Below are 12,500 nucleotides of genomic sequence, written 5' to 3'. Positions count from 1 at the left end.
CTAAATGAATTATTTTCACTGTTGGGCAGATTGTCGGAGCATGCGTGATGGTCACTGTTATCTGACCATTAATATTTTTAAATAGAATAGGTCAAATAAACCAATAGGATGAACAGCTCAATGGTATTTTATGTCTGGTGAGGTGGAGGAGCTTTTGCTTTTGGAGGGCTATAGATGTCTAGTGTCTAATTATGTTTCATATTTTTCAATCAGTCAAAATGTTGTCATCTCAACATCTATGGTATCTGAAGAGAATTATTTCTGCAGTCACAAGTAAACTCAATTGTCAAGCCTGAGTCTACAGCCATGATAGCAGCTCTCAGTGCAATTCTTAGAGCTACATGCTAACATCAGCTATTTTGTTTGTTGAAATTGTTTAACTTTGCTAATTTCCACTAAAGTACACCTAAGGCTGATGGGATGGGATTCATTATGCTGGTATTCTTTAACCACAATGTTAGACAATTCAATTCATCCTGGAGGGGACATGAATGTCTGCAAAAATGTTCATGGCAATCAGACATTTCACTTAAAACTACAAATGTCAATCTTATGGTGACATCTAGATGAAAAGTCAGTGGATCATAAAAGCCATTAGGATCCATGTCACTAGTGAACCATGAGAGTCTGTACAACATTTTATGCAAATTCCACTAGATGTTAAGGTGGAGAACAGACCTGTTGATGGTGCTAGAAGAAAAATCAGGATCACCAAATTCAACAGCTTTCATTCTCTCTTCTGCTCTCCTCTCCTCTCTCCTCTCTATTAAGTAGTTAGCTATATTTGCAATTCAAGTCTCATGCATGTCACCCACTTGGCAGAATGAAAAGGCATTAGTTATCAGACATAAAACAACATTTACGAAGATTAAAAAGTGCAATAAAACAGGGCAGGATACGGCATCCATGACCTCTTGCAATTAAAAAATACAGTTTCAGGAAATAAAACTATTTACTATTAATCAAATATTATTTTTTTATCTGTATCTTGTGCCTTATATCGAGCCACTTTACATACCATATGGCTCACCATGTGTATTTTGTCCATCACATACACAGTAATGTCCACAAATTGTGGTTCACTGCAGCAGCTTACTGTAATTCCGCCATTGATGGTTGACTGAAAGCTCTCACTCCGCTCCCACACTCCTACTGTTACACTAGACTAACTCCTGAGCAGAGAGGCTGAGGCAGGAAAACAACAACTTGAACATGCATATATTGGACTGGTCTCATGAGAGAGGGAGGAAAGAAAAACAAGTCAAGGGTGTCTTGAAGATAAGGGAGACAAAGAGGATAATGAAATTGAGAGAATCTGGTTTTGAAAACACGTTTAGTCTCTGATAACAGTGCTAATCCAGTCAAAAGAAGAGGATTAAAACAGACGAAAGAGTGTTAAAACCTAACCTAAACTGTTCTCTTCTTACATTCTGAAGGATTTACTTACATTATATTTATTGACAACTTTACCTTCTTTCTGAACTTGTGAGAACTGTTGAAATATGGTCTGCTGCACCCTTTCTGCATGGGATATGACCTTTTGTCCTCAACACTCAACTGACTATGGTCCTGCAGGAGTTACAAAACCTGATGTAAGTGTGATCTCCCATTTTCTTGTTAACCCTTCAAACTCCAGATCTGTTATAAGGGTTGTTGGACAAGATTCTTGGACCTGTTCTGTTTCCATTATATAATCTTATCTCTGGGTCTTTTGCTTAACTCCTCCACTAATATTTCTAACCACTGCAGCAGATGACATGTAGCTTCTCAGTTAAAACATCAAGACCAATATCAGTAAAGCAAACTATATAATTTCTGCAAAAATATGTCACAGATCTGAAAAATCGAATAGGACACATCATGTCCTGGCTTTGGCTCCTCATTCCACAGTGTCTACAGGAAAGACTACTTACAATTATTAGATTAGGAAGACTGAATTTAGACAGAATGGAATTGGGATTCAAATCTGAGTCATGCGTCGTGAATAAAAACTATTGACTTGCAACATATTAGACTAGCCCTGATTTGTTGAGTGTCTGCTATTCAAATACTGTTCATTTATATATCTTCACACAACACACTTCCGCCTTTATTAAACCTAATGTTTTTCACCAATTTTCTGCTAGTTTAGACACTGTGTGCATTTTCTGCCTTTCTCTTTCTCCCTCTCTCAGCTGGGGCCTCTGGAGGCCTACAAAGCTCTCATTATTGAAATGCCACAATGGTCTTTCCTGTTACCTAATACACATGCGCGCACACACACACACACACACACACACACACACACACTGCATTCTCTGTTCATGCACTATTGCTGCTTGTGGCTGTAAGAATGAAGGATGCAGTGACACATTAATATTTGCCTGACCTTGTGAATTCCAGTGAGAATTAGAGAAGTGTGACTCTAGGATCTGGGTGGTACCAACTTTGGCCCTCATAGGTCAATTCATACTTTACAACATTAATAGTGTAGACAGGGTGAGCTGGACTCGCTGGATATTAGGACCACCAACATATCCATTCCATGGATACATAACATGAAATCAATTTCTCTGTGAAAATAAGATTCAAAACCTGAGGCAAACACACAGATTACAGATGGTAGGTTTAACAGAGGGAGATTAAGAACCAAGAGTTTCCATTACCTTTGGGAAAACATCATCAGGGGCAGAAATGAGAGTTGAGACAGTTTTAAATCATTTTAAGGCTTAAATGACAAGTATAATTAAATATTGTCTGCATAACAATGGAATTAAATACCGTTAAAATGACCTTTATCATCTTTTTAATGCAAACAGCAATGAGCCCAGGACAGAACCTTGGGGAACACCTCAAAACAAACTTACAAGCCTCTGGAGTTCTGGAGCAAAAAAGGGTCCAGATTGGCTTGTTTAAAATAAGATGGGACATGACCAGAACCCACATGGGTGAAAAATCAATAACATTCTTTAACAAAGAATTGGGTACAACATCAAGGGGACTAGAGGAGGTTTTTATAGTACCTGATTTAGAACCTGATTTGTGAGCATTTGTAGTGAGACTGATAAAAAAATTCCCCATGATTGTTAGCTGGGAAGGAGGAGGTGTTGCTTGTATGTAATTTATCTTACAAACAAAAGGAGATTAAGCGCACTTATCAGCTGAAGTAATTGGAAAAGTGATGATGTGTAGGACCTGTGACATGTTGAGTGGGATTAAAACATTCAGTGATATTCATAAAACTAGATATGGGAAGCAAATTTATCAAAAGCCCAAGTCCAATAAATCCTCCAAATTCAAATCAAACTAACATGAACCAACAACACTATTGTAAAGAGCCTTGCATCTATGCTGACAAGTACATATCCATTCTCTACTTTTGTCTGTGGCAATGAAATGTTCATCTCTCTCTCCTTGCTCCAAGCAATTCATTCCCATATAAAAAGAAAGCAGACTTTAGCAAGCAAACGTTGCCAACAAACCTATCAAACCTTGTCTTCACATTCCCCAGAGGTTCCAGCCCTCGATTAGTTACCAGCTGATGATTTGCAGTACAGAGTTGCCATTCAGAAAACTGTATAGGAAAGAAGAGTGGCTCAACCCTGCCTGGGAGAGTGGCAAATAGAGAGGAGCCCAGGGACTGTATGTAACGGGAGAAACTCCCTGACTACCTCACAGAGAGAGGTAGGAGCAACGTGTAGACTACCAGACCTGCAGGCTACGAATTCCCCTGCAGAGCTTTAGTCCCGGAGCCAGGCACAGTCATCATGTCCTCCCCTGAATACATTCAGTACCACGGCCTTCTCCTGCCCCCTCAGGCCCACAGTTTGGAGAGCTTGGAGTATGCCCAGAATTTCTCTGTGAAGGACACCGATGTATTTGCTGTGACTTACCCCAAATCAGGTATAGTGGATTCTTTTTTATAGCTTCTCTCTTTTTAACTGGTGCTCAAAGTATCCGGTGGATGTAGCATGTTTTACAAACTTCCATGGAAACTCATTGTAGCAACAGTTTCCACCTGTTTAGGCATGATGTTATTGTATTCCTAACTCAAACTATGTAAATTCACCAAGATGCACTAAGAAAGTCTGTGGGTTTTTATAAATGAAAGATGTTATCATGCTTAGAATATCAGCTATAATTTTATTTACTGTTCCCTTCGTTTGTTTATAAAATAATAATAAGAATTTAAAAAACCCAGAGCAACTTCTCAGTGGAATATGCACGTTAGCAGCTTTTAAGGGGCCTCCCCCTGATTTCCTGGTTTTAAAGGCTGCATTAAAGTATAGTGATGTAATTTTCTAAACTTACCAGACTGTTCTAGTTGCTCTATTATTTACCTTTTAACCACTTATTCTTTATATCCACATTACTGATGATTGTTTATCTCAAATTTCATTTTGTGAAAGCTTCCCCAACAATATTGTCGCAATATCAATATCGAGGTATTTGGTAAAAAATATGGTGATATTTGATTTTGTCCATACAAGGCTGAATTGATTATGGGCACTGCTGAAGCTCATGCTACAATTTTGTTTTTATTCCAATTGGATAATGCAGCTGTCAGGTAGAAACCTTGTAACCCCATATTTTGTTTTAGACATATTAGATTTCTGAGAGTGACCTTAATTATCAGCATCAAGAGAAAGGGTCAAGCCTGGTTTTGTTTTGCTGTGGAGCCCAATGATAAAAAAAGTGCTAAAAAAGAACACACATCCCATCATTGAAGGCCCCTTGCCCAGATTGCCCTTATGGTAGATTCGGCCATGTGTTCATATTGCTCAGCCCTATAGAGTACCATACCAAACATTGTGGCAGTGGCAGCTTAAAGGTTAGACAAGCAAACTTGTGACTGGAAGGTGGAACTGGCAGGCCAGATCTGCGTGGAGAAAAGTGAAGAAGCAGCACTTGTTTGTCTTACCACCACTGAAGTGCCCTTGAGCAAGGCCTTTAACTCCACCTGCTCAGTAACCAGCAAATCAGACTGAGGTTGTACTTGGCAGCTTCCAGGTGTGAATGTGATCAGGGTGTTCCCTGAGAGCATTGCTCTTAGTGAATTTACCCTGAATAAATAAAGGTTAAAAAAATAAATAAGAAAACATATGTCAATAGAAGCAACACAAACATAAATCTGCGAAGGAATTAAATAAAACACACTCAACATCACATTCAACCTTATACAACTTGTGTTTTGTGGTATGTTCTAAGCAACTTACCTTATTTATAATATGTGTCAGGAGTCTCTCTATGTCCATCTCATGAGTCCTGTGGCAACTACCTGAGCCTGTGGTTACATGGGGAGCCAGGGGCCTGTTTCGGGAAGCAAGTTTAACAAACTCTGAGTTAAAATCTTAACCCTAGGTTGACTAACTCTGAGCTGTCTCAAGAGTTTTTACTAAACCGGCACCAGGAGTCCTTGAATGCATCATGATGTTGTTGAAAATGGACAGAGAAGGAAAGACATGGGTGAATTTAATTCATAGGTTTTTGCTCGTTTTAGCTCTCTGATTAACGAGTGTAATGTTTCTCTAATGCAACAGAGAGGGGTGTAAAGTTTAGTTCACCCCGTGTGTTCATCAGATCACTATAGCGCTCATTGAGGAAGTAATATGATGCGTTCAAGTCACCTTCGGGAAACTTGTTCTGTTCCGTGTTCTTCCGCTTATCCAGGGTCGGGTCGCGGGGGCAGCAGCCTAAGCAGAGAAGCCCAGACTTGCCACTTCTAAAATCGTGTTGTTTTGTGAAAATGACAGCTAGGCTCCTTGAAGAAGTTGTAGGTTAGTAGCCCAAAGAATAGCCTATAGTTGAGAAAACCAGAACAACATAGAACAATATGAATTTAAATGTGAGATTATTTGATCAGCTCAAACTTTGGGAGGCACAAAAGGTTAGTATCTCTTAGTTATTTATCACAGGGGTGGCTGTGGTGTGACTTTGTCTTTGTATCTTGACCCTCCCCAGAGCAAACAATCAGCCTGAGTTACTGGAGGGACACGCATAACCTTTGCGCTGCCATAGCCTAAATAAAGATTTTTTTAAAAATTATATTTATATGGGGTGTAATTTGTCAACTGACACTGTCAGCTGACGACGACAGGGCAAACGATTGTAGCTTTCATCGCTGACAAAAAAATAAATATTCATCAATTCTCTTTCTCATGATCATCAATATCCTTTTATTTGTTTGTGTTAGTCTTCTCCATGTGGTCGTGGTGACCGTAAACGCAGCTGAAATCTGTCTGCAGATTTGTCCAATCTGAGACTACTATACCTGTCAGATAGTGCAGACTCCGCCTACAGGTGAACCAGCGTGGTAATGGCAGCGACAACAAAGCCCACCCATTTTAGGGGGGGAAATATGTTTATGATTGGTCAATTCTACACGGCTCTCTAAAGTCATAGCTGGACCACCAATCACAGAGCTGAAAGCACCATTTTTCCTCCCAGCAACGGTGGAGGCGCAAAATGCTGATAGGCACATTCCAGCACAATCTGTAGCCTATAGACAGGTTTAGATGGTTTATTTCCTCAGAAACGTTTTGTGAGTCCCTACAGTCACCATACAGCGGTAAAATACGTATTTTGAAAAGAAAAGAAAGTATGTAAAATAAAACAAACCGCAAGTATTAAAAGTTGTAGTTGTGTCGCTCCCCTAACGCCAAAACAAAACATCCCCTCTCCCCTCGCGTCTTGGCTCATGTAAATTTCATATTTCCCACACGACTGGAACGCAGCAGCAGCAGCAGCGCCACCCCAGTATTTGAACCCTTGAACACGGTGCTATGGGGTAAACCAAACCTCGCACCATAATGTCGTCTGAAGACATGTATTTACTGTATCGTGGACTGATGGTTCCGAAGGAGACTCACTCTTTAGAGAGCTTGAAGTTTGCGGAGGACTTCACGTTTAAAGACAATGACGTCGTGGCTGTTACGTACCCGAAGGCAGGTCAGTGTTTTTATGAAAGAGGTGATACAAACTTTATAAAAGTCGAAAGATAAAGTTTTATCTACTGTGTTGACGTGTTTGCACCATAGACTATGGTTTGCACCATGGATGTATACAGAGACCTTAACAGTGTGCAGGGAGGGTGCATGCTGTAAGGCTTTAGTCTAAGTGTTGTTTTTACTAAGTGGATCATAAACTTATTAGCTCATTTTTACATGTATGGATGCAACTATTTTTCTTGCATATAAAAATTGGTATCATCCTCTATATGTCACTGCATTCGTTTGATTTGTCCAATATCTTTCTAATAATGCAATGGACTTCATAACCTTATTTCATTTCGTCCACTCCAATCTTCCTGATTTACCTCTATAATGTTTCTTGGAGTATGGCTTGTTATTTTTTGAAAAGTTAGCAATGCATCGAGATATTTATGAAAATGTTTTTCTCAGAAATGTAGTAAAAGCAAACTGTCTGTTTCCTCACATCACTAATTTCACTTCAGACACATTTGAAAGAAGTCCAGGTAGCTGCTCAAAAATTTCCTCGATGACTCACTGTGGATTTTAACTATAAAGGCGCCTCTAAATCTGTTGTACACCCAAACAAGATGTCCTAATTAATTAATTGATAAATTAATTAATTGTTTGAGTAGCTACCTGAAGTCCTCAAGTATGTGTCAGAAGTGGAATTAGTGATTTGAAACAGATGATTTCCTTTTCATAATATGCTGAATATGATACCTCGTTAATCTGTATAAGAAACATCAAGCAAAGAAGAGACAGCAAACCGATTATTCAGTTCCTCTAAAAAAAAAAAGCTAACAGAAGTGTACATTCAGACAGAAATAACTGGTTTGACTGCGGTTTTGAGAAGGCTGCAGGAAGCTTCCTCAACCCCGTGCAGCAGGGTTTCAGAGCAACATTATGTAGCAGATGTAGAGAAACCACCAAACATAATTAAAACAATGCTTATTGGTCTGACCTCTAAATACCACTAAATGCAGCCCACAGTATAAAAAATAGTCAGGTCTGGAACACTGGCTAGGCTTGGTAATTTTTCATAAAATACACAGTTCTTTCTCTATTTAAAGGCTATTTCAAGTCTAATTCACTATCATTAAACCTACACCAACAATTATTTATTTATTTTTATCATCAGTTAATATGCTGATTATTTTTCCACTAATTGTTGGTGAACAAAATATCAGAAAATAGTGAAAAATGCCCGTGACCACAGCCCATAGCACATGGTGACTTTTTTCAATTGTTTGTTTTGTCCAGCCAACTATCTGAGATCAATAAATATTTAATTTAGAGTCATTAGAAACAAAAGCAGCAAATCTTCATGTTCGTTGACTGTTTGTGTCAGCTAGTCATGCCCTTTATCTAAATGACCCAACGGAGACTGAATTCTTATGGTGTTGTCTGCTGGATTTAAGACAAATGTAGCCAAATCTCCCATTTGTTTTTTCTTTACAAAGTATGGCCCAAAGCAACCTATTGCTGTGGACAATAAAACTGGACTTTCTATAACCATTATGCCTAAACATATTATCACAAAATTTGAATCGGACAATAAATCTTTAAGTTATATAACAAACCTCATGCTTGCATTGGTAAATTTCACATACACAAAGCAACATTCTCTAAATCACTTCCAACCTTTAACATGTTTCTTATAGATCTTAACTTATATATTGATACTTTAACTCAAATGACCAACAAAAAAAGCAAATTTACATTATCATATTATGAAGATATGTCTACCTTTGTTTTATGTATGTTGTACAATCTCGTGTATTTTTTTCCGTCTTCTTGATTGTCTGTTTGTTAAATTTTCAATAAAACTTTGTTGGAAAAAAAACAAAAGCCGTGAAGTATCATCTAGCAGACAAAAATGTCCACAGACAAGTGTATTCGGTACCGAGGCATCCTCGTGTCATCTGAGGCTCACACCTTGGAGAGCTTGGAGTATGCCCAAAATTTCCCATTGAAAGACACAGATGTGTTTGCCGTGACTTACCCCAAGTCAGGTATAGTGTATTCATATGCATGTACTGTATTGTAATTTTCTTGTCTCTAGGACATAGCAGGATTTACCAGCTTCTATATTTGTGGACATATGTTTCACTTTTTTCTTTAAACAAATACATACAGCATATGGTTTTCTGGATGATGCGATGTTAGAGCCTGTTGGCTATTTGTAATGAGTATCATGTAGACATTTGGTGCTTAGAGGATTAAAAAAATACTGAAGTTGGAAAACACTGCAGACTGGTAGCTGTTTCCAAGGGACATAACTTCATTAGGGCAACACCAGCATACAATGTGTGAGCCTCTTTTCATTTATTTCCTGTGCATATCTGTTGCTGAAGACTTTAACATTCTTGTATCCCAGTAGAATAACTGCTGGTGCTGCCAGAGTGTCCTAAAAGTTGTTATATTATCCCTGTTGAAAAAAAACAACAGAATTCACATGATGACATTATCATCACAGCTAAATTAGAGAATGGTTCAAATTTACAACAACAAAGTTTGCAATATTATAAAAAACACTTGCTTCCATTACATTGTATTTCCCCTGTAATAATACCGTAAGTCTTTTAAAGTTGCTGTTATAAAACTAATGGTATGGGGGGTGGATGGATGACAAGCAATAAAGAGTCCTGGATGCATGCAAACAGCAGTCAATGTGTTCAATGCCTGATAGTTCAATAATATAACAAATATTTAATTAAGTTAGTGCTTCCAGCAGCCCTGTGGTATCATTTGCTCTTCTGTTCTTTTCTGCAGGTACAATCTGGATGCAGGAGATCCTCCCACTGGTGCTGAATGGAGGGGATCTGAAACCGATTCAAAGCATTCCTAACTGGGACAGGGTGCCCTGGTTGGAGGAGAAAAGACTGTCAGTAGTTGTGGATCAGTTGGCATCTCCAAGGGCAATGGTCACACATTTTCCCTACCACTTAATGCCCCCCTCCTTCCACACTTCTAAAGCCAAGGTAGAGGCTTTGTGTGATATTAGGCTCTATATAAAGTAGCCTTCAGATATTGAGTTACTGGCAGATAAAATGATGTTACCCTTAATGTTGAAGTTTGTCTCTCTCCTCTCTGCCTTTTAGGTGATCTATGTTATGAGGAACCCGAAGGACATCATGGTGTCTTCGTACTTCTTCCATCAGATGGCAGTTTTCCTTGAAGACCCTGGAACCTTTGATGAGTTCATGGAAAAATTCCTGGAGGGCAGAGGTCAGAGGTCACATACACAGTTTAGCCTGATAAGTGCATTTCTGCTGTAGATGAAAATGGGCTTTAGCATTTTGTTATATTACTTAAAATTTTGAATGTTGAAAATCAGGACCTTCTGACAGTTCAACATGTGAAAGACAAAGTTATCTAACATTTATAATGTGGTCCAATGCAGTGATGTTTGGAAAATGGACTGATCATGTGAAAGGTTGGAGACACACAGATCTGGGAGACAGAATAATGTACATCACATATGAAGAAATGGTTCAGGTAATTGACTACTCAACATTCTTACAGGTTGATGCCCCAATTTTGAGATTGTGTACCATAGGAGAAAAGCTTCACGTCCATGACCCCCGCCCCTCCCCTCTCTTCCAGGACCTTCCTGCAGCTCTAAGACGTATTTCAGATTTCCTGGATCGTAATCTTAGTGAAGAAGCCATTCAGAAGATAGCAGAGTACTGCTCTTTCAAGACCATGAAGTCCAACAACATGTCCAACTTCAGCCTGGTCCCTAAAATATACATGGACTCAGACAAGTCTCCGTTCCTCAGGAAAGGTGAGGCTGCATCTGTCCGCATCTCCCTCATAGCAGCAATCTATTGCTTGAATAAGCACTGAAGTCACTCTTATCCAATTATACTAATGTGGTAAAGAAGACAATTATAATACTGATTATAATACTTATTTTGACTTGTGCCCATTTATGTAGTGCTGTTTCTGATTCACTCTACTGGCTGATCCTGTAGTTTAGAAATGTCCTTGTATGAGTTAGTGATCATTTTCTGGAATACATTTGAACATAAAGTATGATCTACATTCCAGTATACTTTGTTTTAAACTCCCTTTAATTGTCTGACTGGATTTTGATGTCATGCTGGTTGACGCTGATCAAGTTAATGACATTTAATTCAGACTCTTACAAATGCCTGACTTGGGTCTTAGTACTGCACAGTTGATTCATTGATTTGATGATGGTGTGTTTGTATGTGTGTGTGTGTGTGTGTGTCAGGTGTTGCTGGAGACTGGAAGAACCATTTCAGCTCGGAGCAACTGGCCCGATTCACATCAGTCATTCGCCAAGAGCTGGAGGGTGAGAGCTTCTCGCTGCCATGGAGCCTGGACTGACTAACAACTGTAGGAAAGGCAGACAGAGAGTTGAAGCAGGAGTATATAGCAGAAGTAGCCATAGCCAAGTTGGAAACATAACAACATCAATCATTTGGATTCCTCACAACTGCTTTTTGCACATTAATGTGCCAGTACCACATATATTTAGTCATCGGCCAATAAACATGATTAAAACTACAATGACGCATTTGCTAGCTTGGATAATCTGATTGTCTGACTCTTGTAGCCACACAGTGAATTCTTTTCTATTAATTACTTTTTTTTTTACCCAATAATTTCATATAATGCTTACTGGTCAGTTATATGATATAATAGCCATGGTATTACTATTTTGTGTCCATGATATACATGTAATTACCTATTTGAGTAAATGAGGGAACAAACTAATTTATTATTGGCTTGTAATGATTTGTTTATTTTTTATCAAACTTTTAATCTTTTATACATCTGTTCAATTCTAAGTTGGTTTAATCATGTACATTTTAGCCTTCACTGAGGGTCTTTTTTTACTCAACTCGTACTACATTGTATTAGTAGCATTGTACATGTAGGCTATCTTCTTGTTGAGATCATCCAAAGTTACAGCAGCTTAGTTTCTGTATAAGCTCCAAATGGCGGAACAGGAGTCAACATTTTGTAGATGTTACACTGTTGGTTAGATATTGTGATTAAAGGATAGCAAAACCTGAGGCCTGTACTACGAAGCTGGATTTTCTCTTATCGAGGTAACTTCAGGGTTAACTCTGGGTTTTCCGTACTACGAAGCTGGTTCACTTCTTACCGGGGTAAATCACCATGGTAACTTATGCTGAACGGCTAACCTGCTCCGGAGCAGGTTATGTTCTGGATAAGAGATCAATGAGTACAAAAGCACCACCTCCTGACCAATCAGCTCTCTTAGAAAATGACCTGCCCATTCTTAGAAGATCCTGTCAACATTGGTGCGCGGATCGCGAGAGGAGCGCTTAGGAGAGGAAGAGTTTTTAGGGTTAGATGCAATTTTTAATTAGCCAAAATATATATTTAAAAAATAATCATTGAGGGATATTATTCTGTATGTTATACAGTTGGTTTGACATCATTCACTCAAATGGTTAAAGCATAATAAGTTTGTATTTTGAATGTTGAATATTAAACTAACTTAATGTCTCTTATGAGAGGAAGGGCACTGAGGAAGCGCTCTGCCCCAAA

At 38.7% G+C, this 12,500-nt stretch overlaps 1 protein-coding gene across 1 annotated transcript; it reads left to right on the top strand.

The window, feature by feature from the left end:
• Positions 1-6,725: 6,725 nt before the first annotated feature.
• Positions 6,726-11,986, top strand: sult2st3 (sulfotransferase family 2, cytosolic sulfotransferase 3). Its single transcript, XM_053326992.1, has 6 exons — positions 6,726-6,927; positions 9,723-9,931; positions 10,052-10,178; positions 10,354-10,448; positions 10,557-10,737; positions 11,191-11,986. Exons 1-6 carry the CDS (start codon positions 6,789-6,791, stop codon positions 11,304-11,306), a joined length of 867 nt encoding a protein of 288 aa, XP_053182967.1. The 5' UTR covers positions 6,726-6,788; the 3' UTR covers positions 11,307-11,986.
• Positions 11,987-12,500: the final 514 nt, after the last annotated feature.

Source organism: Scomber japonicus, chromosome 10 (genome assembly GCF_027409825.1).
Source record: "Scomber japonicus isolate fScoJap1 chromosome 10, fScoJap1.pri, whole genome shotgun sequence".
NCBI lineage: Eukaryota > Metazoa > Chordata > Actinopteri > Scombriformes > Scombridae > Scomber > Scomber japonicus.
Note: the sequence above shows the minus strand (reverse complement) of the source record. Positions and strands in the feature narration are given on the sequence as shown.

What these genes read in the sequence shown, in the direction of transcription:
- sult2st3 (XM_053326992.1), top strand. Translation starts at nt 6,789, where the DNA reads ATGTCGTCTGAAGACATGTATTTACTGTATCGTGGACTGATGGTTCCG. An exon ending in TGTTACGTACCCGAAGGCAG is followed by an intron (nt 6,928 to 9,722) that starts GTCAGTGTTTTT and finishes TCTTTTCTGCAG; the next exon opens with GTACAATCTGGATGCAGGAG. An exon ending in GTCTCCGTTCCTCAGGAAAG is followed by an intron (nt 10,738 to 11,190) that starts GTGAGGCTGCAT and finishes TGTGTGTGTCAG; the next exon opens with GTGTTGCTGGAGACTGGAAG.